Source organism: Netta rufina, assembly GCF_964035555.1.
Source record: "Netta rufina genome assembly, chromosome: 18".
In the NCBI taxonomy this organism is placed as follows: Eukaryota; Metazoa; Chordata; class Aves; order Anseriformes; family Anatidae; genus Netta; species Netta rufina.
Genome location: NC_140142.1, coordinates 13,724,463 through 13,752,021, shown reverse-complemented (window position 1 = coordinate 13,752,021; position 27,559 = coordinate 13,724,463). Strand labels below are relative to the sequence as shown.

The following is a 27,559-nucleotide window of genomic DNA, read 5'->3' as shown; positions in this document are numbered from 1 at the left end:
GCGGTCTTAAGGCTCCCTGGGTGGGCAATAGGAGAAAGTGGCCAGTGCCTGTCCTGTGCCACCTCCCCACCAGCCCTGCCCTTCCACAGGTGGAGTATTTCTCCCTTACTCAGGCACCAGCAGAGCTTTGCCTCCTCATCCTCCACAGGGAGATGAGCCACAGGCCTAGCTGTATGTGAGGGGGCAGCAGACCTGAGCAGAAAAAAAAAACAAAAAAACTTTTTCATGGCACTGGGAAATCTGAAGGGTCTAGCCCCTGTGGTTGAGTCTGTTCTCTGCAGCAAAGGGATATCTCCAAGCCCCAGGTACGTGGTTGCTCCTGCAGCTTTGAGGACCTCTCCAAGGGCATCACAGTATCAATGGTCAGGACCTAGGAGGGTCAGCTTGCCCATGGATCACAGCAGTAGGTTGGTAGGATTCCAAAGTTCACAAGGACACCTCCTTGCTCTTTTCATGAATGTCTGTATTACAAATTGCTACAAATCCTTCCCTGTAAAGCAACTACAGATTGCAAGAAACTGCTAAGTTACCACTAGGAAAGCAAATATGGGCTTGTGATGCTTTCCCTAAATCTGCACCAATAAATATTATTTGAGGTGCTACTGGTATGACACTCATGAATCCAATTGGTGGAGGGAACAAGACATGGCACCTTCCCCTTCTTTCTTTTGTGCCGGTCATGATAGCTCTTGAGTAATTTGAACATCATTAGGTAACTCTAACGATATGCCTCCAGACTGCGTTTCTGGCTTTTTCCAAGGGCAAACAAGTAAACAAAAGGGTACCAGAGGGCTGTTGGCATAACTGCCCTGAATGCAGCAAACATCAAATAGTTGTCTACCTTTCCTGGTCTCACACAGGACCCTTCTGTTGTGGGGTTGCTGAGAGCCGAAGAGCAGGTGCTGAGGGCTGCCACAACGGTGCACTGGCAGCAATAGCGCACTGACCTCCAAGTCCTCCAAGCTCAAGAGATATGTATTCCTGTGAGCAAAATGTCAAAGGGGGCAGGAGACCTGCTGGAAAGATCAAGGAGATCCTGGAGTGATTTAAATAGAAGAAGGAAGTATACATAACGTGGAAAAAAGGGACAAGTCACTTGGGAAGAATATAAGGACATTGTCCGAGAAAAGGTCCTTTTTAAATATATCAAGAGCAGAAGGAAGAGGAAGGAAAATGTGGGCCCACTGCTTAATGAGGTGGGTGTCCTCGTGACAAAGGATACGGAGAAGGCAGAATTACCGAATGCCTTCTTTGCTTCAGTCTTCACTGCTAAGAGCAGCCCTCCAGAATCTCTGGCATTAGGAACAAGAGAGGAAATCTGGAGAAACGAGGACTCTCCATTGGTTGAAGAGGATCAGGTCAGAGATGTCTTAGGAAAACCTGACAGCCACAAATCCATGCACCGCGATGGGATACATTCATGAGTGCTAAGGGAGCTGGCAGATGTTACTGCTGGTCCACTCTCCATCATTTTTGAAAGGTCATGGAGAACAGGAGAGCTGCCTCAAGACTGGAAGAAAGCTCATGTCATACCGCTCTTCAACAAGGGCAAGAAGGAGGCCCCAGGCAGCTACAGGCCGGACAGCCTCACCTCCGTCCCTGGAAAGGCAATGGAACAGCTCATCCTCAAGGTCATCTCCAGCATGTGGAAGAGAAGAAGGTGATCAGGAGTAGTCAGTACGGGTTCACCAAGGGAAACCATGCTTCACCAACTTGATAGGCTTCTATGATGGAATGACTAGCTGAGTGGGTGAGGGGAGAGCAGTAGATGTTGTCTACTTTGACTTCAGCAAGGCTTTCAGCACTGTCTCCGATAACATCCTCATAGGCAAGCTCAGGAAGTATGAGGTGGAGGAGTGGTCGGTGAGGTGGGATGTGAGCTGGCTGGCTGGCAGAGTTCAGAGGGTCGTGCTTAGTGGAACAGAGTCTAGTTGGAGGCCTGTAGCCAGCAGTGTCTCCCAGGGACCTACACTGAGTCCAGTCCTGTTCAACTTATTTGTCAGGGACCTGGATGATTGTCGTGGTTTAACCCAGCCAGCAGCTAAACACCACGCAGCCGTTCGCTCACCCTCCCCCCTCCCTCTCTGGGACGGGGGAGAGAAATGGAAAGTGAAGCCCGTGAGTTGAGATAAAGACAGTTTAATAAGACAGGAAAATAATAATAACAAAAATAATAATAACAACAACAATAATAATAATAATACAATGGTGATAATAGGAAAGTAATAATAATATGTACAAACAAGTGATGCACAATGCAATTGCTCACCACCCGCTGACCGATGCCCAGCCTAACCCCGAGCAGTCCGGCCCCCTCCCCCTGGCTAGCCACCCCTATATATTGTTTAGCATGACGTCAGATGGTATGGAATACCCCTTTGGCTAGTTTGGGTCACCTGTCCTGGGTCTGTCCCCTCCCAGCTCTAACTGCACCCCCAGCCTGCCTGTTGGCAGGACAGAGCGAAAGGCTGAGATGTCCTTGGCTTGGTATAAGCACTGCTCTGCAACAATTAAAACATCGGGGTGTTATCAGCACTCTTCTCATCCTAAGCCAAAACACAGCATTCCACCAGCTACTAGGAAGAAAATTAATTCTGTTCTAACTGAAACCAGGACACCTGAGGAGAAAAGGTCCAGAGTGTAATTCTTAATAGTTTCTGAGAGATGTCTCCCAAGGTATGGAGGTAATGGCAATGCTGAGTGCAAGTACCAGATTAGTTTCATGACCAGGAATTTTACCATGTCATAAGCCAGTGTTACACGGTACACCGAAAGAATAAAGTTAAACCAGCCATCAGAAAAGATAAACAGCATGACAGGGGAGACATACAGTAAATAATGTTCTATACAACACAATTCTGAAATGCAGCACAACAGACCTGAGATTTAAGAAAAAAAAAAAAAAAAAAAAAGAAAATCAACGTTGTGATCAGCAAGTATTAAAATCAACTAATGTTTATAACAGCTTTCTTTTAACATGCTGTGGTCAGATCTGTCATTGGCTCAAACTTTGTGCTCCATGTTGGGCACCAAAAAGAGTGTGGTTTATCCCGGCAGGCAGCTCAGCACCACACAGCCATTCACTCATACACACACCCTGCTACATCCCCAGTGGATGCAGTTGAGAATGAGGAGAGGAAAAAAATAAAATAAAAAAGAAATCATGGGTTGAGATAAAGACAGTTTAATAGGACATAAAGGGAAGACAAATAATACAAACAATGATGATCATGATCATGATGGTGATTGCCTGTCCTGCAGCAACGGTACTCCGTACCCTGGACAGCCAGCCCATATTGATTTTTCTGGAACATCCTTTTGGCTACTTGGGGTCTGGAACATCCCTTTTGCTGTTCCATGGTCTGGAATATCCCTTTGGCTACTTGGGGTCAGCTGTCCTGCTTCTATCCCACAACAACTTGGGCAACAACTAAGCCATCAGGGTGTAATCAGCATTCTTCTCATGCTAAATCCAAAACACAGCATCATACCAGCTACTAGGAGGAAAATTAACTCAATCCTAGCCAACTCCAGGACACCCATAGACTAAAGGCATGATATCTCTGTGTGAATATCAAAAGAGGAAAGGTGGTGGTGATTAATTGGAAAGTACTGGAGCTGAGCACGATGCAGATGGTATAGAATATGGGGTGGATATTCTCCATGTATTGGCTGGGATAGACTTAATTTTCTTCCTATTAGATGGTACAGCGCAGTGTTTTGTAAATAGGATGCAATTTTATACAAAATAACAGCATGCATGAGAAGGAAGAACAGAAAATGTGGAATCTGGCAGCCTTCCATCCCCTACCCTTCAGTGATTCTGTGCTGCAATTCCATTCAACTGGTTACTCCTGTGTTACCCAAACTGTGCTACAAACACCTGCTACTGTTATGTTGTGAGAGATAGCACAATCAGGGTGACCTGTCTGCCTGCAGATATTAACACCTGACAGAATGGACCATCAGTGTGGAGAAAGTATTGAGAAACTGCAGGATTTTGCCTACAGGAACCTCTTGGCATTACAAGGATCAGAACCTAGTCCTGCACTAGAGGAAGAGGAACCCCCCACATCAGGGCAGACTGGGACCCTGCTGAGTGAGCAGTGCCCAGGAGGAGAAGGGCCAGGGCACCACGAGGGATGCCATAGAGCAGAGGTGCCTGCTCACCAGGAAGCAGGCCAGCTTCCTACAGAGCTGCCTTACGAGGAGCACAGCCAGCAAGCAATCTAAGTTATCAGACTCATCTCAGATCCCCTGAGACACCACACAGACAAGGGTGTAGAGACAGCAGGAAAAGAGGTGCAGGTGTGAGAGTCCCTTGGACAGCCTGGTGTGGAGAGGAGCAAGGGCTGTGGCAAGGCTGAAAGTGCCAACAGGACATAGGTCTCTGTGCCTGAGGCTACGGCTGTTGTCTGTGCCACTGAGGCCTATCAGGAGACAGGTTATTGTTAAAGCACCAGAGCCTCATTGCCTCCTTACCTCCACCCATCAACTAGGCAGGGGTCGTACCATCCTCCTGCACTTGGCCATGCACATCCCCATCTCCTACTGCCCCAGGAAGAGCCCTGAGCACTGTGTGAAGGGAAAGGATCTCCCTTCCCAGGGGCTGGAGGTCAAGGCCTGGCCCCTGTACTTGCTGAAATGCATCTACTTTGTCTACACCTCAGTGTCACCTTCACATTGTCTTTGTCTCCTTGTCCTCACTGCCTCCAACATTCTGCTCTAATGAGCTCCAAGGGAGGCTGTGTCAGTGCTGGCCCTCAGGGGGAAATTCCAGGAAACTTGCATCTGACTTGGACTTCTGGAGAGATGTCTTCAATTGTCTCTGAGTTCCTGAGGTTTGTGGTTCATCAGGAAAGCCCCCAGAGGGGTGATTGCAATGCCTTGGGCTGGGCCTGTGCTGCTGAGCTGGGCCAGGCTCGTGGGACAGAGAGAGCTCGTGGAAAGAGGGCCCTGGTGCAGAGAGACAGCTGTGCAGGAGCAGCTCCTCTGCACAGCGCAGCAGGGCTGGGGGCTCTGACTGCAGGCACCCAGGCAGAAAGGGATTCCAGGCAGCCTGGAGGGTGCACGCAGAGGAGAGCTCAGTGCAGGAGAAACGTTCTCAGCTCTGTCCACGGTAAGTCTCTGGCTGCAGGACAGTGCAGGGAAGGTTCCTGGAAGGGGCTCCTGGATGCAGGGTGTCTCTGCCTGGCCAGGAGCTGCCAGGATGTCTCTCATGGTTTGTGCGGTGTGGAGGAGAAGGTGCTGCAGGGCAGCTGTAGGCAGCAGGGACATGGGCAGGCAGTGAGAGGGAGCTGCTCCCTCCCTGCTATCCCCTGCAGTGCAGGCACCTTCCTTGCAGCAGCATCTGGTCTCCTGTCTTCCCCTCGGAGCTTCTGTCATGGGTTGTAGAATATGGGGGGCTGAGAATATGGGGTATATGAACCTTAAATCTCTTTGTAAGTAGACACATTTCCTGCAGGCCGACTCCACCTGCCTCCATGGAGGAAGGCACAGAATCACAGAATCATAGAATATTCCGAGTTGGAAGGGACCCACAAGGATCATTGAGTCCAGCTCCTGGCTCCACAGAGGTCCTACCCCCAAATTCCTACCATATGACAAGGAGCATATTCCAAATGCTTCTTCCATTCCAGAGCTCTTGTCCCTCTCCTGTCTGTGCCCGCCAGATGGCACAGGGCTGTGAGGAAAGGCTCTACCTTATCAACACCACAGCCTCTGCATTGGGTTGGGTCTGCCCTGCCTGCCCATGCCTGCCCATGCCCTTGCCCGGCGTGGCAGCTGGTGGTGTCTGATTCTGACGGGGAGTGCTGTGCATGGCGGGTGAAGCAGGAGGGGATACTCCCTGTTCTCTCTGGCCAGACATGCACGATCCACCTGCTGAGTTTGTCTCCTGGGTATTGAAAACAGAAAACACACATAGTCACATTGCCAAACACCCCTCTCTCAGCAGAGGGAGCCACTTCCCAGGAACCTTCCCTCTTGGAACCTCGAATAGAGCAGAGCAGGCTCACTGGGAGCTGCTGGGCAGAGGAGGCTGCAGTGTACAGGACACTCAGCAAGCACAAAGCAGGGCTCCAGACAGGGAGAGACACAAAGGTCCTCTTGGAAACAGGGAATGTAAGGTTTTGCTTGGGAATTATCTGAATTTTGGTCAGACATTACTCGTAAGACTCTCTATTTATTTTTTATTTTTTTTCTCATTTAGCAGTGTCCATGTCCAGAGCCAGCAAATGCCCAACACCAGCTCTTTGAGCGAGTTCCTCCTGCTGGCATTTGCAGAGACACGCGAGCTGCAGCTCCTGCACTTCGCGCTCTTCCTGGGCATCTACCTGGCTGCCCTCCTGGGCAACGGACTCATCCTCACCGCCGTAGCCTACGACCACCACCTGCACACCCCCATGTACTTCTTCCTCCTCAACCTCGCCCTCCTCGACCTGGAATCCATCTCCACCACTGTCCCCAAAGCCATGGCCAATTCTCTGTGGGACACCAGGGCCATCTCCTATGAAGCATGTGCTGCCCAGGTCTTTCTATATGTCTTTATGATTACAGCAGAATTTTATGTTCTCACCGTCATGGCCTATGACCGCTACATTGCTGTCTGCAAGCCCCTGCACTACGGGAGCGTCCTGGGCAGCAGAGCTTGTGCCCAGATGGCAGCAACTGCCTGGGCCAGTGGCTTTCTCATTGCTGTCCTGCACACGGCCACTACATTTTCCCTTCCCCTTTGCCATGGCAATGCTGTGGACCAGTTCTTCTGTGAAATCCCCCAGATCCTCAAGCTCTCCTGCTCTGATGCGTACCTCAGGGAAGTTGGGTTTATTGCATTTAGCTTTTGTTTAGGTGCTGGCTGTTTTGTTTTCATTGTGGTGTCCTATGTGCAGATCTTCAGGGCTGTGCTGAGGATTCCCTCGCAGCAGGGCCTGCACAAAGCCTTTTCCACATGCCTCCCTCACCTTGCGGTAGTCTCCCTGTTTGTCAGCACTATCTTGTTTGCTGGTGTGAAGCCCCCTACCACCTTCTCCCTATACCTGGACTTTGCAGTGGCAGTTCTGTACTCGGTGGTACCTCCAGCAGTGAACCCCTTCATCTACAGCATAAGCAACCAGGAGCTCAAGCATGCCCTGAAGAAGCTGTTTCAGTTTTCTTCCAGGAGCAATTAGCTGCTGCTCTGCTGCTGCAATGGGAACAACCCACCAAAAAACACGGTGGGAGACACAGCCTTTCAGTGCCACTTACCACGTACACCAATGCAGGTCCCAAACTGTGAGAAAAAAAGGAAAACTCATATGTACAGGAGAGAAGATGGATCTCAGGATACAGTTCTTCAGGCACCTGTGGGCAGTATGGACACTGACATGCGGTCTTAAGGCTCCCTGGGTGGGCAATAGGAGAAAGTGGCCAGTGCCTGTCCTGTGCCACCTCCCCACCAGCCCTGCCCTTCCACAGGTGGAGTATTTCTCCCTTACTCAGGCACCAGCAGAGCTTTGCCTCCTCATCCTCCACAGGGAGATGAGCCACAGGCCTAGCTGTATGTGAGGGGGCAGCAGACCTGAGCAGAAAAAAAAAACAAAAAAACTTTTTCATGGCACTGGGAAATCTGAAGGGTCTAGCCCCTGTGGTTGAGTCTGTTCTCTGCAGCAAAGGGATATCTCCAAGCCCCAGGTACGTGGTTGCTCCTGCAGCTTTGAGGACCTCTCCAAGGGCATCACAGTATCAATGGTCAGGACCTAGGAGGGTCAGCTTGCCCATGGATCACAGCAGTAGGTTGGTAGGATTCCAAAGTTCACAAGGACACCTCCTTGCTCTTTTCATGAATGTCTGTATTACAAATTGCTACAAATCCTTCCCTGTAAAGCAACTACAGATTGCAAGAAACTGCTAAGTTACCACTAGGAAAGCAAATATGGGCTTGTGATGCTTTCCCTAAATCTGCACCAATAAATATTATTTGAGGTGCTACTGGTATGACACTCATGAATCCAATTGGTGGAGGGAACAAGACATGGCACCTTCCCCTTCTTTCTTTTGTGCCGGTCATGATAGCTCTTGAGTAATTTGAACATCATTAGGTAACTCTAACGATATGCCTCCAGACTGCGTTTCTGGCTTTTTCCAAGGGCAAACAAGTAAACAAAAGGGTACCAGAGGGCTGTTGGCATAACTGCCCTGAATGCAGCAAACATCAAATAGTTGTCTACCTTTCCTGGTCTCACACAGGACCCTTCTGTTGTGGGGTTGCTGAGAGCCGAAGAGCAGGTGCTGAGGGCTGCCACAACGGTGCACTGGCAGCAATAGCGCACTGACCTCCAAGTCCTCCAAGCTCAAGAGATATGTATTCCTGTGAGCAAAATGTCAAAGGGGGCAGGAGACCTGCTGGAAAGATCAAGGAGATCCTGGAGTGATTTAAATAGAAGAAGGAAGTATACATAACGTGGAAAAAAGGGACAAGTCACTTGGGAAGAATATAAGGACATTGTCCGAGAAAAGGTCCTTTTTAAATATATCAAGAGCAGAAGGAAGAGGAAGGAAAATGTGGGCCCACTGCTTAATGAGGTGGGTGTCCTCGTGACAAAGGATACGGAGAAGGCAGAATTACCGAATGCCTTCTTTGCTTCAGTCTTCACTGCTAAGAGCAGCCCTCCAGAATCTCTGGCATTAGGAACAAGAGAGGAAATCTGGAGAAACGAGGACTCTCCATTGGTTGAAGAGGATCAGGTCAGAGATGTCTTAGGAAAACCTGACAGCCACAAATCCATGCACCGCGATGGGATACATTCATGAGTGCTAAGGGAGCTGGCAGATGTTACTGCTGGTCCACTCTCCATCATTTTTGAAAGGTCATGGAGAACAGGAGAGCTGCCTCAAGACTGGAAGAAAGCTCATGTCATACCGCTCTTCAACAAGGGCAAGAAGGAGGCCCCAGGCAGCTACAGGCCGGACAGCCTCACCTCCGTCCCTGGAAAGGCAATGGAACAGCTCATCCTCAAGGTCATCTCCAGCATGTGGAAGAGAAGAAGGTGATCAGGAGTAGTCAGTACGGGTTCACCAAGGGAAACCATGCTTCACCAACTTGATAGGCTTCTATGATGGAATGACTAGCTGAGTGGGTGAGGGGAGAGCAGTAGATGTTGTCTACTTTGACTTCAGCAAGGCTTTCAGCACTGTCTCCGATAACATCCTCATAGGCAAGCACAGGAAGTATGAGGTGGAGGAGTGGTCGGTGAGGTGGGATGTGAGCTGGCTGGCTGGCAGAGTTCAGAGGGTCGTGCTTAGTGGAACAGAGTCTAGTTGGAGGCCTGTAGCCAGCAGTGTCTCCCAGGGACCTACACTGAGTCCAGTCCTGTTCAACTTATTTGTCAGGGACCTGGATGATTGTCGTGGTTTAACCCAGCCAGCAGCTAAACACCACGCAGCCGTTCGCTCACCCTCCCCCCTCCCTCTCTGGGACGGGGGAGAGAAATGGAAAGTGAAGCCCGTGAGTTGAGATAAAGACAGTTTAATAAGACAGGAAAATAATAATAACAAAAATAATAATAACAACAATAATAATAATAATACAATGGTGATAATAGGAAAGTAATAATAATATGTACAAACAAGTGATGCACAATGCAATTGCTCACCACCCGCTGACCGATGCCCAGCCTAACCCCGAGCAGTCCGGCCCCCTCCCCCCGGCTAGCCACCCCTATATATTGTTTAGCATGACGTCAGATGGTATGGAATACCCCTTTGGCTAGTTTGGGTCACCTGTCCTGGGTCTGTCCCCTCCCAGCTCTAACTGCACCCCCAGCCTGCCTGTTGGCAGGACAGAGCGAAAGGCTGAGATGTCCTTGGCTTGGTATAAGCACTGCTCTGCAACAATTAAAACATCGGGGTGTTATCAGCACTCTTCTCATCCTAAGCCAAAACACAGCATTCCACCAGCTACTAGGAAGAAAATTAATTCTGTTCTAACTGAAACCAGGACACCTGAGGAGAAAAGGTCCAGAGTGTAATTCTTAATAGTTTCTGAGAGATGTCTCCCAAGGTATGGAGGTAATGGCAATGCTGAGTGCAAGTACCAGATTAGTTTCATGACCAGGAATTTTACCATGTCATAAGCCAGTGTTACACGGTACACCGAAAGAATAAAGTTAAACCAGCCATCAGAAAAGATAAACAGCATGACAGGGGAGACATACAGTAAATAATGTTCTATACAACACAATTCTGAAATGCAGCACAACAGACCTGAGATTTAAGAAAAAAAAAAAAAAAAAAAGAAAATCAACGTTGTGATCAGCAAGTATTAAAATCAACTAATGTTTATAACAGCTTTCTTTTAACATGCTGTGGTCAGATCTGTCATTGGCTCAAACTTTGTGCTCCATGTTGGGCACCAAAAAGAGTGTGGTTTATCCCGGCAGGCAGCTCAGCACCACACAGCCATTCACTCATACACACACCCTGCTACATCCCCAGTGGATGCAGTTGAGAATGAGGAGAGGAAAAAAATAAAATAAAAAAGAAATCATGGGTTGAGATAAAGACAGTTTAATAGGACATAAAGGGAAGACAAATAATACAAACAATGATGATCATGATCATGATGGTGATTGCCTGTCCTGCAGCAACGGTACTCCGTACCCTGGACAGCCAGCCCATATTGATTTTTCTGGAACATCCTTTTGGCTCCTTGGGGTCTGGAACATCCCTTTTGCTGTTCCATGGTCTGGAATATCCCTTTGGCTACTTGGGGTCAGCTGTCCTGCTTCTATCCCACAACAACTTGGGCAACAACTAAGCCATCAGGGTGTAATCAGCATTCTTCTCATGCTAAATCCAAAACACAGCATCATACCAGCTACTAGGAGGAAAATTAACTCAATCCTAGCCAACTCCAGGACACCCATAGACTAAAGGCATGATATCTCTGTGTGAATATCAAAAGAGGAAAGGTGGTGGTGATTAATTGGAAAGTACTGGAGCTGAGCACGATGCAGATGGTATAGAATATGGGGTGGATATTCTCCATGTATTGGCTGGGATAGACTTAATTTTCTTCCTATTAGATGGTACAGCGCAGTGTTTTGTAAATAGGATGCAATTTTATACAAAATAACAGCATGCATGAGAAGGAAGAACAGAAAATGTGGAATCTGGCAGCCTTCCATCCCCTACCCTTCAGTGATTCTGTGCTGCAATTCCATTCAACTGGTTACTCCTGTGTTACCCAAACTGTGCTACAAACACCTGCTACTGTTATGTTGTGAGAGATAGCACAATCAGGGTGACCTGTCTGCCTGCAGATATTAACACCTGACAGAATGGACCATCAGTGTGGAGAAAGTATTGAGAAACTGCAGGATTTTGCCTACAGGAACCTCTTGGCATTACAAGGATCAGAACCTAGTCCTGCACTAGAGGAAGAGGAACCCCCCACATCAGGGCAGACTGGGACCCTGCTGAGTGAGCAGTGCCCAGGAGGAGAAGGGCCAGGGCACCACGAGGGATGCCATAGAGCAGAGGTGCCTGCTCACCAGGAAGCAGGCCAGCTTCCTACAGAGCTGCCTTACGAGGAGCACAGCCAGCAAGCAATCTAAGTTATCAGACTCATCTCAGATCCCCTGAGACACCACACAGACAAGGGTGTAGAGACAGCAGGAAAAGAGGTGCAGGTGTGAGAGTCCCTTGGACAGCCTGGTGTGGAGAGGAGCAAGGGCTGTGGCAAGGCTGAAAGTGCCAACAGGACATAGGTCTCTGTGCCTGAGGCTACGGCTGTTGTCTGTGCCACTGAGGCCTATCAGGAGACAGGTTATTGTTAAAGCACCAGAGCCTCATTGCCTCCTTACCTCCACCCATCAACTAGGCAGGGGTCGTACCATCCTCCTGCACTTGGCCATGCACATCCCCATCTCCTACTGCCCCAGGAAGAGCCCTGAGCACTGTGTGAAGGGAAAGGATCTCCCTTCCCAGGGGCTGGAGGTCAAGGCCTGGCCCCTGTACTTGCTGAAATGCATCTACTTTGTCTACACCTCAGTGTCACCTTCACATTGTCTTTGTCTCCTTGTCCTCACTGCCTCCAACATTCTGCTCTAATGAGCTCCAAGGGAGGCTGTGTCAGTGCTGGCCCTCAGGGGGAAATTCCAGGAAACTTGCATCTGACTTGGACTTCTGGAGAGATGTCTTCAATTGTCTCTGAGTTCCTGAGGTTTGTGGTTCATCAGGAAAGCCCCCAGAGGGGTGATTGCAATGCCTTGGGCTGGGCCTGTGCTGCTGAGCTGGGCCAGGCTCGTGGGACAGAGAGAGCTCGTGGAAAGAGGGCCCTGGTGCAGAGAGACAGCTGTGCAGGAGCAGCTCCTCTGCACAGCGCAGCAGGGCTGGGGGCTCTGACTGCAGGCACCCAGGCAGAAAGGGATTCCAGGCAGCCTGGAGGGTGCACGCAGAGGAGAGCTCAGTGCAGGAGAAACGTTCTCAGCTCTGTCCACGGTAAGTCTCTGGCTGCAGGACAGTGCAGGGAAGGTTCCTGGAAGGGGCTCCTGGATGCAGGGTGTCTCTGCCTGGCCAGGAGCTGTCAGGATGTCTCTCATGGTTTGTGCGGTGTGGAGGAGAAGGTGCTGCAGGGCAGCTTTAGGCAGCAGGGACATGGGCAGGCAGTGAGAGGGAGCTGCTCCCTCCCTGCTATCCCCTGCAGTGCAGGCACCTTCCTTGCAGCAGCATCTGGTCTCCTGTCTTCCCCTCGGAGCTTCTGTCATGGGTTGTAGAATATGGGGGGCTGAGAATATGGGGTATATGAACCTTAAATCTCTTTGTAAGTAGACACATTTCCTGCAGGCCGACTCCACCTGCCTCCATGGAGGAAGGCACAGAATCACAGAATCATAGAATATTCCGAGTTGGAAGGGACCCACAAGGATCATCGAGTCTAGCTCCTGGCTCCACAGAGGTCCTACCCCCAAATTCCTACCATATGACAAGGAGCATATTCCAAATGCTTCTTCCATTCCAGAGCTCTTGTCCCTCTCCTGTCTGTGCCCGCCAGATGGCACAGGGCTGTGAGGAAAGGCTCTACCTTACCAACACCACAGCCTCTGCATTGGGTTGGGTCTGCCCTGCCTGCCCATGCCTGCCCATGCCCTTGCCCGGCGTGGCAGCTGGTGGTGTCTGATTCTGACGGGGAGTGCTGTGCATGGCGGGTGAAGCAGGAGGGGATACTCCCTGTTCTCTCTGGCCAGACATGCACGATCCACCTGCTGAGTTTGTCTCCTGGGTATTGAAAACAGAAAACACACATAGTCACATTGCCAAACACCCCTCTCTCAGCAGAGGGAGCCACTTCCCAGGAACCTTCCCTCTTGGAACCTCGAATAGAGCAGAGCAGGCTCACTGGGAGCTGCTGGGCAGAGGAGGCTGCAGTGTACAGGACACTCAGCAAGCACAAAGCAGGGCTCCAGACAGGGAGAGACACAAAGGTCCTCTTGGAAACAGGGAATGTAAGGTTTTGCTTGGGAATTATCTGAATTTTGGTCAGACATTACTCGTAAGACTCTCTATTTATTTTTTATTTTTTTTCTCATTTAGCAGTGTCCATGTCCAGAGCCAGCAAATGCCCAACATCAGCTCTTGAGCGAGTTCCTCCTGCTGGCATTTGCAGAGACACGCGAGCTGCAGCTCCTGCACTTCGCGCTCTTCCTGGGCATCTACCTGGCTGCCCTCCTGGGCAATGGCCTCATCCTCACCGCCATAGCCTGTGACCACCGCCTCCACACGCCCATGTACTTCTTCCTCCTCAACCTCGCCCTCCTCGACCTGGGATCCATCTCCACCACTGTGCCCAAAGCCATGGCCAATTCTCTGTGGGACACCAGGGCCATCTCCTATGAAGCATGTGCTGCCCAGGTCTTTCTATATGTCTTTATGATTACAGCAGAATTTTATGTTCTCACCGTCATGGCCTATGACCGCTACATTGCTGTCTGCAAGCCCCTGCACTACGGGAGCGTCCTGGGCAGCAGAGCTTGTGCCCAGATGGCAGCAGCTGCCTGGGCCAGTGGCTTTCTCATTGCTGTCCTGCACACGGCCACTACATTTTCCCTTCCCCTTTGCCATGGCAATGCTGTGGACCAGTTCTTCTGTGAAATCCCCCAGATCCTCAAGCTCTCCTGCTCTGATGCGTACCTCAGGGAAGTTGGGTTTATTGCATTTAGCTTTTGTTTAGGTGCTGGCTGTTTTGTTTTCATTGTGGTGTCCTATGTGCAGATCTTCAGGGCTGTGCTGAGGATTCCCTCGCAGCAGGGCCTGCACAAAGCCTTTTCCACATGCCTCCCTCACCTTGCGGTAGTCTCCCTGTTTGTCAGCACTATCTTGTTTGCTGGTGTGAAGCCCCCTACCACCTTCTCCCTATACCTGGACTTTGCAGTGGCAGTTCTGTACTCAGTGGTACCTCCAGCAGTGAACCCCTTCATCTACAGCATAAGGAACCAGGAGCTCAAGCATGCCCTGAAGAAGCTGTTTCAGTTTTCTTCCAGGAGCAATTAGCTGCTGCTCTGCTGCTGCAATGGGAACAACCCACCAAAAAACACGGTGGGAGACACAGCCTTTCAGTGCCACTTACCACGTACACCAATGCAGGTCCCAAACTGTGAGAAAAAAAGGAAAACTCATATGTACAGGAGAGAAGATGGATCTCAGGATACAGTTCTTCAGGCACCTGTGGGCAGTATGGACACTGACATGCGGTCTTAAGGCTCCCTGGGTGGGCAATAGGAGAAAGTGGCCAGTGCCTGTCCTGTGCCACCTCCCCACCAGCCCTGCCCTTCCACAGGTGGAGTATTTCTCCCTTACTCAGGCACCAGCAGAGCTTTGCCTCCTCATCCTCCACAGGGAGATGAGCCACAGGCCTAGCTGTATGTGAGGGGGCAGCAGACCTGAGCAGAAAAAAAAAAACAAAAAAACTTTTTCATGGCACTGGGAAATCTGAAGGGTCTAGCCCCTGTGGTTGAGTCTGTTCTCTGCAGCAAAGGGATATCTCCAAGCCCCAGGTACGTGGTTGCTCCTGCAGCTTTGAGGACCTCTCCAAGGGCATCACAGTATCAATGGTCAGGACCTAGGAGGGTCAGCTTGCCCATGGATCACAGCAGTAGGTTGGTAGGATTCCAAAGTTCACAAGGACACCTCCTTGCTCTTTTCATGAATGTCTGTATTACAAATTGCTACAAATCCTTCCCTGTAAAGCAACTACAGATTGCAAGAAACTGCTAAATTACCACTAGGAAAGCAAATATGGGCTTGTGATGCTTTCCCTAAATCTGCACCAATAAATATTATTTGAGGTGCTACTGGTATGACACTCATGAATCCAATTGGTGGAGGGAACAAGACATGGCACCTTCCCCTTCTTTCTTTTGTGCCGGTCATGATAGCTCTTGAGTAATTTGAACATCATTAGGTAACTCTAACGATATGCCTCCAGACTGCGTTTCTGGCTTTTTCCAAGGGCAAACAAGTAAACAAAAGGGTACCAGAGGGCTGTTGGCATAACTGCCCTGAATGCAGCAAACATCAAATAGTTGTCTACCTTTCCTGGTCTCACACAGGACCCTTCTGTTGTGGGGTTGCTGAGAGCCGAAGAGCAGGTGCTGAGGGCTGCCACAACGGTGCACTGGCAGCAATAGCGCACTGACCTCCAAGTCCTCCAAGCTCAAGAGATATGTATTCCTGTGAGCAAAATGTCAAAGGGGGCAGGAGACCTGCTGGAAAGATCAAGGAGATCCTGGAGTGATTTAAATAGAAGAAGGAAGTATACATAACGTGGAAAAAAGGGACAAGTCACTTGGGAAGAATATAAGGACATTGTCCGAGAAAAGGTCCTTTTTAAATATATCAAGAGCAGAAGGAAGAGGAAGGAAAATGTGGGCCCACTGCTTAATGAGGTGGGTGTCCTCGTGACAAAGGATACGGAGAAGGCAGAATTACCGAATGCCTTCTTTGCTTCAGTCTTCACTGCTAAGAGCAGCCCTCCAGAATCTCTGGCATTAGGAACAAGGGAGGAAATCTGGAGAAACGAGGACTCTCCATTGGTTGAAGAGGATCAGGTCAGAGATGTCTTAGGAAAACCTGACAGCCACAAATCCATGCACCGCGATGGGATACATTCATGAGTGCTAAGGGAGCTGGCAGATGTTACTGCTGGTCCACTCTCCATCATTTTTGAAAGGTCATGGAGAACAGGAGAGCTGCCTCAAGACTGGAAGAAAGCTCATGTCATACCGCTCTTCAACAAGGGCAAGAAGGAGGCCCCAGGCAGCTACAGGCCGGACAGCCTCGCCTCCGTCCCTGGAAAGGCAATGGAACAGCTCATCCTCAAGGTCATCTCCAGCATGTGGAAGAGAAGAAGGTGATCAGGAGTAGTCAGTACGGGTTCACCAAGGGAAACCATGCTTCACCAACTTGATAGGCTTCTATGATGGAATGACTAGCTGAGTGGGTGAGGGGAGAGCAGTAGATGTTGTCTACTTTGACTTCAGCAAGGCTTTCAGCACTGTCTCTGATAACATCCTCATAGGCAAGCTCAGGAAGTATGAGGTGGAGGAGTGGTCGGTGAGGTGGGATGTGAGCTGGCTGGCTGGCAGAGTTCAGAGGGTCGTGCTTAGTGGAACAGAGTCTAGTTGGAGGCCTGTAGCCAGCAGTGTCTCCCAGGGACCTACACTGAGTCCAGTCCTGTTCAACTTATTTGTCAGGGACCTGGATGATTGTCGTGGTTTAACCCAGCCAGCAGCTAAACACCACGCAGCCGTTCGCTCACCCTCCCCCCTCCCTCTCTGGGACGGGGGAGAGAAATGGAAAGTGAAGCCCGTGAGTTGAGATAAAGACAGTTTAATAAGACAGGAAAATAATAATAACAAAATAATAATAACAATAATATTAATAATAATGTTACAATGGTGATAATAGGAAAGTAATAATAATATGTACAAACAAGTGATGCACAATGCAATTGCTCACCACCCGCTGACTGATGCCCAGCCTAACCCCGAGCAGTCCGGCCCCCTCCCCCCGGCTAGCCACCCCTATATATTGTTTAGCATGACGTCAGATGGTATGGAATACCCCTTTGGCTAGTTTGGGTCACCTGTCCTGGGTCTGTCCCCTCCCAGCTCTTGCTGCACCCCCAGCCTGCCTGTTGGCAGGACAGAGCGAAAGGCTGAGATGTCCTTGGCTTGGTATAAGCACTGCTCTGCAACAATTAAAACATCGGGGTGTTATCAGCACTCTTCTCATCCTAAGCCAAAACACAGCATTCCACCAGCTACTAGGAAGAAAATTAATTCTGTTCTAGCTGAAACCAGGACAATGATGGAATAGAGTGCACCCTTGTCCTGGTTTCAGTTAGGACAGAGTTAATTTTCCTCCTAGTAGGTATAAAGCACAATGCAATTCTTTTTGCCTTCTGCATCTATAACACAGGAAGCATGACTTTGCCCTATTCTATTGACTGGGCAGGTCTTTTCACATTACTCAATTTAGGTTTCTGTGGCTCGAAGGAGATGATTTCCCAAAAGAGGCCAAGCTCATGGGTACAGCTACAGCCGCTTGAAGATATATTTTCTTTACTTTTCTTCCTGAGTTTTCCACAGAAGACTCATGAGAGACCATGGATGTGCAGGTGTCTACTAAGATTTAAGCTGAATTTCTCAGATTCCAACGGTTATTTCAATTTTATTATTTTATTTTAATATTTTATTTTATTTTATTTTATTAATTTGTTATAATTTATTTTAATTTATTTTAATATTTATTTTGTTCCCAAGTAACAACTGACCTGTCTTAGAAAGGGTTTCATGTGCTGGGCTGGGCTGCAGTTACAGGGACAAAGACCACTGCTGGCAGTGGAGCTGTCAGACCTCCAGATTCTGCTTTTCTTCCTGATGGAGGTCTCCAAAGAAGTCACCCAGGATGAAGAGCAATAGGAGAATAATGCTCAAAACTGAAATGCAGCAAAATTCAGACTTTGAAACAAGAAGTTTTTTATTAAGTTCTTTTTGAAATCTTCTTCCTTAACTACACCATGCAAGCTCTGCAATTAGCTGATAAAACTTGAAGTCTTTAAGAAAACTATGCAAGAGATGTTAGGAGCTTCTTCATTTTTATGAGGTCCATGTTGTATTTTGGTGTTGAATCTATGAAGCTCAGGTACTGAGAGGAGAGTGATGTAACCACTTTAGCAAGTCAAGTCAGGAGGCACAAAAGTTGAAGTGACAGGAAGTATTAATGGGTCCCAGTGAGGGCTGGTACTAACATAACCTCGCCAGGGACATATGAAGGCAGGAACTGGAAAATTGGAAGCCATGATTACAGACTGGCAAAGCGCTGTGCTGAGAAAAGTGTTTTTTGGTTTTGTTGAAGCAGAAGAGCCAAGGCCTGACCCCAGCCACTGGGAGGGGAGATTCTGCACCCCCACATCTGGTCAGGGCTCTTCCTGGGTTCTGTGGGATGTGGTGGGCAGTGTGATGCCATGAGAAGAACAGCGGTATGACACATCCAAGTTGCTGCACAGGGTTGAAAGGAATCCATGAGCCCTCATCGCAAGAATATATCATATCTCCTCATAAGCTCTAGACAAGGGGACAAAAACCCCAGGGTAGTTTGGGCCTACCCTTCTTAACAGCACCCTCTGCCTTGTTGTCTGCAGGCTTTCCTTTGCTGTCCCACAGTTTGACCAATTTCCTTGAAGTCTGCAAACACCCATCTCTGTTCACCACCTTACTGTCATCCCTTGCTTTCACCCATGTCTCGTCAACCCTCACCAGCTGTTCCTTGAAACACAAAGCCAGAGTCTGGTCAGAGGGTGTCCTCTGGCACCACGGCTCAACCCTTTGAGGGACATTTCTTCCTCCTTGTGGCCAATGTATAACTTCCAAGGTCCACGTTGTGGCATTTTGTTTCTCCTGCTCTTTCCTACTAACAAAGAAAACTCCATCAGGGCGGAAACCCCTCCTGAAGTAGGCACCCCAACCCATCAGGCTCCTTGCGGCCTGTCAGCCAACCAGACAGAAGTCACCTCACCAGCACCTTCCACGCCATGGGCCTGCTTCTGGCCTTGCAGCTTCTTGGCTAGACACAGCCAAGCCTTGTGCCTCCTGCTGTCAAGTCATGGACTCAAGCAGAAGGGACAGGACAACCCATCTGGGGGCCTTCTTTCTGTCTGGGTCCTCCTGGCTATGGAGGCAGAAGGGATCCCCCAGTCAGCATGCCAAGCAGGTGCCTTCTGCTGGCCTAGCAGGGCCACTGCCAGATGTCAGCCCAAAAGTCCAGATCCCAGGGAGAAGTCAAGGGTGACCTGCCAGCTACAGACAGAAGTGACCTCACAGTCCCTTTCTGTGACACGTTCCTGCTGCTGCCCTATCCACTGCAGAGGCAGAAGTATCCTCACAGTCCCTGCCACAGTCACATTCCTCCTGCTGGGGCAGGAGATCCTGAGAGCTGACCTCTCTAGTCCTTTAGGCACTAGGGCTCACCATTGTGGGTTACAGAATAAAAAGAGTTTTAATTGTAAGGTTTTGTGTTCTTCTGTGGTTAAGGTATGGGCAAGCTCTCTGCTTTAGGGTGTTTTTAGGTCTCCCAAGAAGTCTAGGGTTAAAGATAACATTTTAATGTTAGTGTTAAGAGAAGGGATTAGGGTCAGCAAGTGAGTAAAGGGAAGGAAAAGGGCTATGGGATGATTTTTTTTTGAAGTTATATTTTGAGTTCAAGCATTAGAGTAATGGTTTCCTGTCAGAGTGTTGTAGTTGCATTTAGGTTCAGGGATTAAAATTACTGATTAAAATAAGATAAGGACAATACATGACTGTTTTAAGTCAATGTTACTAGTGCAGTTACATCTTACCGCTACAAAATCATTAAATTCTGCTGGCCATGCTCCTCTTGCCACCCCAAAATCTCACATCTCTCTTGTCCAGGCTGCTCCTGAACTCCCCATATCTTACTGGGATCAGCTTTCTGATGACATTCATGATCATAGAGTATCTGTCTCACCTCTGTTCGCTATTCCCTTCCTGGGAAGGAAGTGGCGTTGTAGTCAGGAGGGAAAAGGACAAAAAGGTCTTAAAGAGCATCGTGTACAATGTGCCCATCAGCTCTGACCTCCACAAAATTACGCTTCCTACCTACAAGTTTTGTTTCCCAAATGGTTTCTATGGATCCAGTGTTACTTTTCCCAGGCCCTCATGCATGCTTCATTTTTGGTTGTCCAAGGATGGGATAAGGAAAGCCAAGGAATAGATGGAAGTGCGCTTGGCAAATGATGCAAAGAATAACAGGAAGAGATTCTATAGATACATGGCTCAGAAAATAAAGGCCAAGGAGAATGTACCCCCTCTGATGAAACAGAAGGATGAACTGGTAATGACAGACATGGGAAAGGTGAGGGACTCAGCAACGTCTTTGCCTTGTTCTTCACTGCCAATCAGGCTCCCTAAGTTTTTCATTTCCCTGAACCCATAGATAGAGGCTAGGGCACAAAGTCCCACCTGCTGTAAGTGAAGAGCAGATTTGAGACCACCTGATGAAACTCAACAAGTACAAGTCTATGGGGCCTGATGACATGCATCCCAGGGTACTGAAGGAATTGGCTGATGTAGTTGCCAAGCCTCTCTTCATCGTATTTGAAAAGTCCTGGCAGTCAGGTGAAGTCCCTGCTAACTGGAACAAGGGAAATATCAGCCCTGTTTAAAAAAATGTAGAAAGGAGGACCCAGGGAACTACCAAATGGTGAGCCTCACCCCTGTGCCTGGCAAGATCATGGAAAAGATCCTCCTGGAGTCAGTGTCAAGGCACATGCAAGACGGAGATGTGATCTCAGGCAGCATGGCTTCACCAAAGGTTAAATTGTGCCGGACTAATTTGGTGGTTTTCTACAACGGAGTGACCACATCAGATGACAAGGGAAGACCGTCTGATGTTATCTACTTGGACTTCTGTAAGACCTTTGACACAGTCCCACATGACATCCTGGTCTCCAAATTGGAGAGAGACGCATTTGACAGGTGCACCATTCAGTGCATAAGGGGTTGTCTTGAAGGTCACACCCAAAGAGTGGTGCCTCCCTCACCTGGCCGTGGTCTCCCTGTTTGTCAGCACTGTCCTGTTTGCCTGCCTGAAGCTCCCCCCAATCTCTTCTCCATCTCTGGACTTGGTGGTGTCATTTCTGTACTTGGTGGTACCTCCAGCAGTGAACCCCCTCATCTCCAGCATGAGAAACCAGGAGCTCAAGCATGCAGTGAGGAAACTTTTTCAATACATGCTTCTTAAGCATCAGTGATGTATTCCAAAGATATATACTTAATAATAAAATATTATCATTCATATTGTCATTCATATTATACATCATTTTTATAGCTACTAGTGTTATCGTAACATAATCAATAATACTAGTCCTAACAGACATCAAAGGGTATTTCGGAAAATGATACAGCATTTTAAAAATTATTTTTCTCTGTTAATATTTGAACAATATTTTATTTTGTTTTTAATAATCTAATTCATAACATTCTGAAAGTTACATTTTGTGTTAGCTTTGACTATTTAATCTAATGGACATACAGAACCAGGCTTCCTTGGTAGTTAAAGGCAATAAAGAACTCAGCTTAAATTCACTGGTCTCAGTATCCTCCTCATCGCATCTCTGCTGGTGCTGGGGAAGCAGTCCCAGCATCCAGGAGGGGCTCAAGCCCAAGAGCCCAGCTGCCACAGGTAGGAGCAGTGTATTTGGGTTTGACCTTGTGTATCTAGGTGACAGTCCTGTCGTCTCTACAGCAGGGCTGGCACAAAGCCCTTTCTATGTGCCTCCCTCACCTGGCCATGGTGTCCCTCTTTCTCAGCCCTGTCATGGTTGCCTACCTGAAGCCTCCCTCCATCTCCTCCCCATCCCTGGATGCCCGGTGGCAGTTGTGTACTCGGTGCTGCCTTCAGCAGTGAACGCCCTGATCTGTAGCATGAGGAGCCAGGATCTCAAGCATGCCTTGTGGAAATTGATAACTAGATGTGTTTTGGATGCAAGAAATTCCCTATCTGCTTCTGCACATGACTTGTCATGCCAATAAGTGGGGGAATAGCCAATATACTTTGTTTTGTTTTGTTTTGTTTTGTTTGTGGCTGTGCATATTCTTAGTACAGATATTAATTCAGCTAATGTTGCCCATTAAAATGATACTGTTCTTCACCTTTCCATTTCAGTTTGTACCTTTCAAACATAGCTCAAAGACACTGTGCATGTGGAGCCACACTCTGTGTGAATGTAAACAAACTGAAGGAGCCTGCACTGCCTTCTTTGTCTGACGTCCTTCCTCTGAGACCTGGTCGGGCTCTGCAGGGGCAGTGCCCATGTGCAGGGGTGCAGAGGAAAAGAGTCCCACCCCAGCAGCATGGCCAGGGAGCACCAGTGCTTGGGGCATGCAGAGCTGCTCTCTTGCCACTGCCACTCTCTCCTGATGAGCCCTGCTGGTGGGGTCAGGCCTGGCTGCTCCTGGAACTTGGTGCCAGTGCTGCTGTGGGGTTGTGCTGGGACTGCAGGCAGGAACAGGCAGTGGGCAAGGCAGTGGCACAGCTGGCCTCCACTGCAGCACTTCCCTCCGAAGGGGGGATCTCTTCCAAGGTGCACTGACCAGAGCTCAAGTGCTCAGTCTGGTGTGAGCAGGCAGAGGAGAGCTGTGCAGCCCCAGGGCATGCAGCAGCCCCAGCAAAGGAGCCTGGTGAGTGATTCCTTGCAGCCCTGGGGCAATGGCAGTGACCCCATGAGCTGGGTCTGCCTCCCAGCCTGCCCGGCACAGACCTGCAAAGTGCCCCCATACCCCGGGCACCACAGCCTCCTTGCTCTGCTGAGCAGCACCTCTGGTTGTCATGTCAGAGATATCAGCTTTGGCCTAAAGTCATCCTTTAGGGCTGAAGTGTGTCTAAGTGGGAAGAAGTGGGAAAAACAACCCATTGGCACTGCCCCAGGGACTCTGTGCATCCTTGCAAGAGACTACTTCAGGAGAGGATAGATATTTTAAGGACCCAAAAGGGTATCAGTGGCCTTTTGGCATAGCTGCCTTGGAGATGGAGGACATTAAACTGTTGTCTACCTTGCCTTGGTCTCTCAAAGGACTTTTCTGTTGTGGGGTTGATGAGGGTTGAAGGACAGCTGGTGCCAATCACTACCACAACCGTGCACCTGAGTCAGTATAGCACCAGCTGAGTCCACTAACTGAGGACTATCGTGGCCTGAATGAAGTCATGCAATGCTGAGTTCTGCCATGCTGGACACGGTAGAGCTTGCATGAAAACTGGAATCAAAAGCACTGAAATGTTTTGCCACAATTGATATCGCTAATGCATTTTTCTCCATCTGTTTTCCAGCAGCGTGAAGGCCGCAGCTTGCTTGCAACATGGAATCAACTGCCCCAGGGCTGGAAACACAGCCCTGATGGACTATGGTCTGACCTAGACTGCACTGGAAGCTGCTGAACACCTGCACTACAATGATGGTATCATTGTGTGGGGTGACACAGCAGAGGAAGTATTTGAGAAAGGGAAGAAAATACTCCAAATCCCTCTGAAAGCTGATTTTGCACTAAAAGAATTTAAGGCCAAGGGACGTGCACAACAGATCCTGATGCGGGCTGGCCTGGGTCAGGGGGACCATGCTCAGGGACAGGTTGAGCATTGGTGAGGGGCTTCTCAACAATTGCATGGTGCATCACTTGCTCTGTATATATTCTTCTTATTATTATTGTTATTATAACAAATTTATCTTCCTTTTCAGTCCTTTCAAATTTTAAATCATTCATTATTGTCTGGGCCCTTGTGCTTGGTGAAACGCATCCACTTTGTCTACACCTCAGTGTCACCTTTGCATTGCCTTTGTCTCCTTGTCCTCACTGTGTCCGTTGTTCTGCTCTAACGAGCTCCAAGGGAGGCTGTGTCAGTGCTGGCCCTCAGGGAGACACTGTAGGAAACATACATCTGACCTGGACTTCTGGAGAGATTTCTTCAATTGTTTCTCAGTGCCTGAGGCTTGTGGGCTCATCACCAAAGCCCCAGAGGGGTGATTGCAATGCCTTGGGCTGGGTCTCTGGTGCTGAGCTGGGCCAGGCTCCTGGGACAGAGAGAGTTCCTGGCAAGAGGGCCGTGGTGCAGAGAGACAGCTGTGCCCAGGAGCAGCTCCTCTGCACAGCGCAGCAGGTCTGGGGGTCAGACCGCAGCTGGCACGGGGAGAGGAGAGAAGGAGAGAGGGCTTTGAAGCAGTTGGGAGTGGGAGGATGCTGAAAGCTGCCTGCAGGAGAAATGTGCACAGCCCTTGACAAGGTAAGTGTCTGGCTGTGGGTCCATGCAGCTGCAGGTCCTGGAAGGGTCTGCTGCTGAGTCTTGTTTCTGGGAGGGCAGTGGGCAATGCAGTAGGCTTTGAGAGTCCTGCTGGATTGCACTGTGAGGTGAGGACGTCTGGCAGAACATCCATGGAGAGCCATAACCCAGCTGCCCCTGGACAGCCAAGAGCCAAGTGATAAGCCTCCTCCAGACACTGAAGGGATGGAGCTGAGATGCTGGGACAGCCCAGCTTATGGATACTCATGTTAATCCATGGGGTGTTCTCCTGGGACACAGGCTTCTCTCCAGCAGGATGCAGCTCTCTCTTGGCATCCTTGTGTTCTCCAGATGCCCCAAGGAGAAGACACCTCTGCACTAAGGCCATGTCCGTGCTGCTGAATGGCTGTCTGTGGGCAGCTGGAGTGAGGCCTCTGCAGCCCTGGCGAAGAGGGAGAAGCTGAGATCCTGCTCATGCACTTGCAGACAAGGTGAGGATTCTGTCCATCTGCAGTGGGACTGGGGCTTCTCTGCTTTAAGCTGTCTCTACATATTGGGAAACCGTAGAGAGTGCTTGTTGTACTAAGCGTAAGAAAATCTGCCTTGCTCTATACTGGAGGGAGGTGTTCTTTGCAACAACACTGCGAAGTTCATGGATCTTATAAGTGGACTGAACTTCATTTTCCCCCTTGTTCCTGCTTCCTGAATGCTTCACAGCAGGAAGGACTCCTCTGGAGCCCACATGAATCCCCGCTTCCAGTGCCAGCCTCAGAAAGAATCAGCCAGGACTCAAGCAGTATAGCTGCAGAAAGATTCTCCTGCAAAGAGAGAGGCTTGGGATGAGAGTGCTCTAAGACTTTCAATATGTTTTCCTCAGAGAAGTCTCTAACTTTGTTCTGCCTTCTCCTTTTCAACAGACAACTGTGTTCAATGTCAGAAAATGCCCAACATCAGCTCTCTGAGCGAGTTCCTCCTGCTGGCATTCGCAGACACACAGGAGCTGCAGCTCCTGCACTTCGCACTCTTCCTGGGCATCTACCTGGCTGCTCTCCTGGGCAACGGCCTCATCCTCACCTCTATAGCCTGTGACCACCGCCTGCACACCCCCATGTACTTCTTCCTCCTCAACCTCGCCCTCCTTGACCTGGGATCCATCTCCATCATTGTCCCCAAAGCCATGGCCAATGCCCTCTGGGACACCAGGACCATCTCCTATCAAGGGTGTGCTGCACAAGTCCTCTCTTTTGTCTTCTTCTTTGGTTCAGATTTTTCAATTCTCACAGTCATGGCCTATGACAGCTACGTTGCCGTCTGCAAGCCCCTGCACTACGGGAGCCTCCTGGGCAGCAGAGCTTGTGCCCAGATGGCAGCACCTGCCTGGGCCAGTGGCTTTCTCATTGCTGTCCTGCACACGGCCAACACATTTTCCCTGCCCCTCTGCCAAGGCAATGCTGTGGACCAGTTGTTCTGTGAGATCCCCCAGATCCTCAAGCTATCCTGCTCAGATGCCTACCTCAGGGAATTTGAGCTACTTGTTTTCAGTTTTTCCTTAGTCTTTGGTTCTTTTGTTTTCATTGTTATTTCCTATGTGCAGATCTTCAGGGCTGTGCTGAGGATGCCCTCTGAGCAGGGCCGGCACAAAGCCTTTTCCATGTGCCTCCCTCACCTGGCTGTGGTCCTCCTGTTTGTTAGCACTGTCATGGTTGCCTACTTGAAGCCCCCCTCCATCTCTTCGCCATCCCTTGACCTGGTGGTATCAGTTCTGTACTCAGTGGTGTCTCCAGCACTGAACCCCCTCATCTACAGCATGAGCAACCAGGATCTCAAGGATGCCTTGAGGAAACTGATGAACTAATATTTAAAAAAAAAAAAAGCCCATTGTCTTCTGCATATGACTCATAAAGCATTGCAGGAACAAGGTTTTCTTTTGGTCATTTTTCATACTCTGGAGAGTGCCATCACAAGCTCAGAGCTGTGGGGTGTATGGGCAGGAGGCTCAGCAATGACTGACCAAGCCATTGCTCACTTGCTCTTTGGGGGATAGGATTTCCCAGAAAAGCAGGGCCTGCTGTATGTGCATGGGAGACATGGAAAGAGAAACCCAATGCTGGTGACACCAGGCACATCATATGCATGTGGAGAGATGAACACGAAGGAGCACAAAGGCCATCAGCTATTCCTAGAAGTCTCATGAAGGCCAGCTGGGCAGATAGCGTCACAAGGCCAAGTAACGTCCTCTGCGAAGCCACCTGAAGGCAGCTCTGAGATGTGCCTCCTTGAACCGATGTCTCTGTGCCCATTCCTCATGTCCTGGGGTATCTCAGAGGAGGGCAGAGTAGGGCGAGGCACCGCAGGACTGAGGTGCCTCCCAGCCTCTGGCAGTGGCTGCACGAGCTCTCTCTAAAGGCCTGTGTGTAAGAGGTCTGCTCAGATGTGGACACCTCACACAGCCTGCCATTGCCCTGTGTGATTCCAAGAACAACCCCCAGTGTCCCTGTGAGATTCCTGTAAACCCTCTTGCATAGGTTCATTGCAGATGCCCCTCTCTGTTATGTCACACTACCCTGCCTTTCTGGACCAGGCTGTCAGGCATTTGGATCAGCAAGATTTCTTGGCACTTGAAAAATGTGGACATCAAATGCATCTTCAGGAAGGGCAAGAAAAAGGATTGGCTGAAGTGCAATTGTCACCTCTAGCACTGGGAATGTGATAGGGAAAGTCTTGCCACAGCCATCTTCAGGCAGTTGGAGGAACCAAAGGAACTGCTGAAACAGAAGGGGAGGGGAAAGAAGGGAATGAGGTGAACCTGCACTTTAGCAAGGCCTTTGCCATGGTTTCCTGGGGTTCCCTTTAGCCACACTGGTGATGTTTGGACTGAAAAAGGGGATGATGTTTTCGGGGGCAAGGTGTCAGTGGTACAAAGTCCTCCTTTCAGCAAGTTACCAGCAGCATCCCTCCGTGATGGGCACTTGGGCCAACACTGTTGACACTCTTTGTTATCTCTCTTCATGATGGCATGGAGCGTATTTCTCAATCTCAGTCTTTTAAACATGCATTATTCTTTAATTCAATGACTCTCCCTCAGAGTGCTCTTCAAGGACAGAATAAATGGAGGAGAAAAATAAAAAAGGAAAAAAAGAAAGAAGCATTAGCATTGTTGGGAAATGTGTTTTGGTAAACGTGTGTTTATGGAAAATGTATTTTCTTAAATGTTTGCATAAAACTATTG

At 49.3% G+C, this 27,559-nt stretch overlaps 3 protein-coding genes across 3 annotated transcripts in view; 2 read left to right on the top strand and 1 right to left on the bottom strand.

The window, feature by feature from the left end:
* LOC311216552 (olfactory receptor 14A16-like) overlaps nt 1-27,559 on the bottom strand; it is a gene marked incomplete at both ends in the record, with an annotated part of 43,451 nt that overhangs the window by 8,951 nt on the left and 6,941 nt on the right. The window lies entirely within an intron of this gene.
* On the top strand, nt 680-7,169 carry LOC311216672 (olfactory receptor 14C36-like; the record flags this gene model as incomplete). The annotated part of the gene is made up of 4 exons (XM_084298196.1): nt 680-693; nt 1,481-1,660; nt 1,791-1,868; nt 6,212-7,169. The coding sequence occupies 4 exons, from the start codon at nt 680-682 to the stop codon at nt 7,167-7,169; spliced, it is 1,230 nt and encodes a 409-aa protein (XP_084154322.1).
* On the top strand, nt 8,046-26,185 carry LOC311216671 (olfactory receptor 14A16-like; the record flags this gene model as incomplete). The annotated part of the gene is made up of 5 exons (XM_084298195.1): nt 8,046-8,059; nt 8,847-9,026; nt 9,157-9,229; nt 13,573-13,974; nt 25,649-26,185. 5 exons carry the CDS (start codon nt 8,046-8,048, stop codon nt 26,183-26,185), a joined length of 1,206 nt encoding a protein of 401 aa, XP_084154321.1.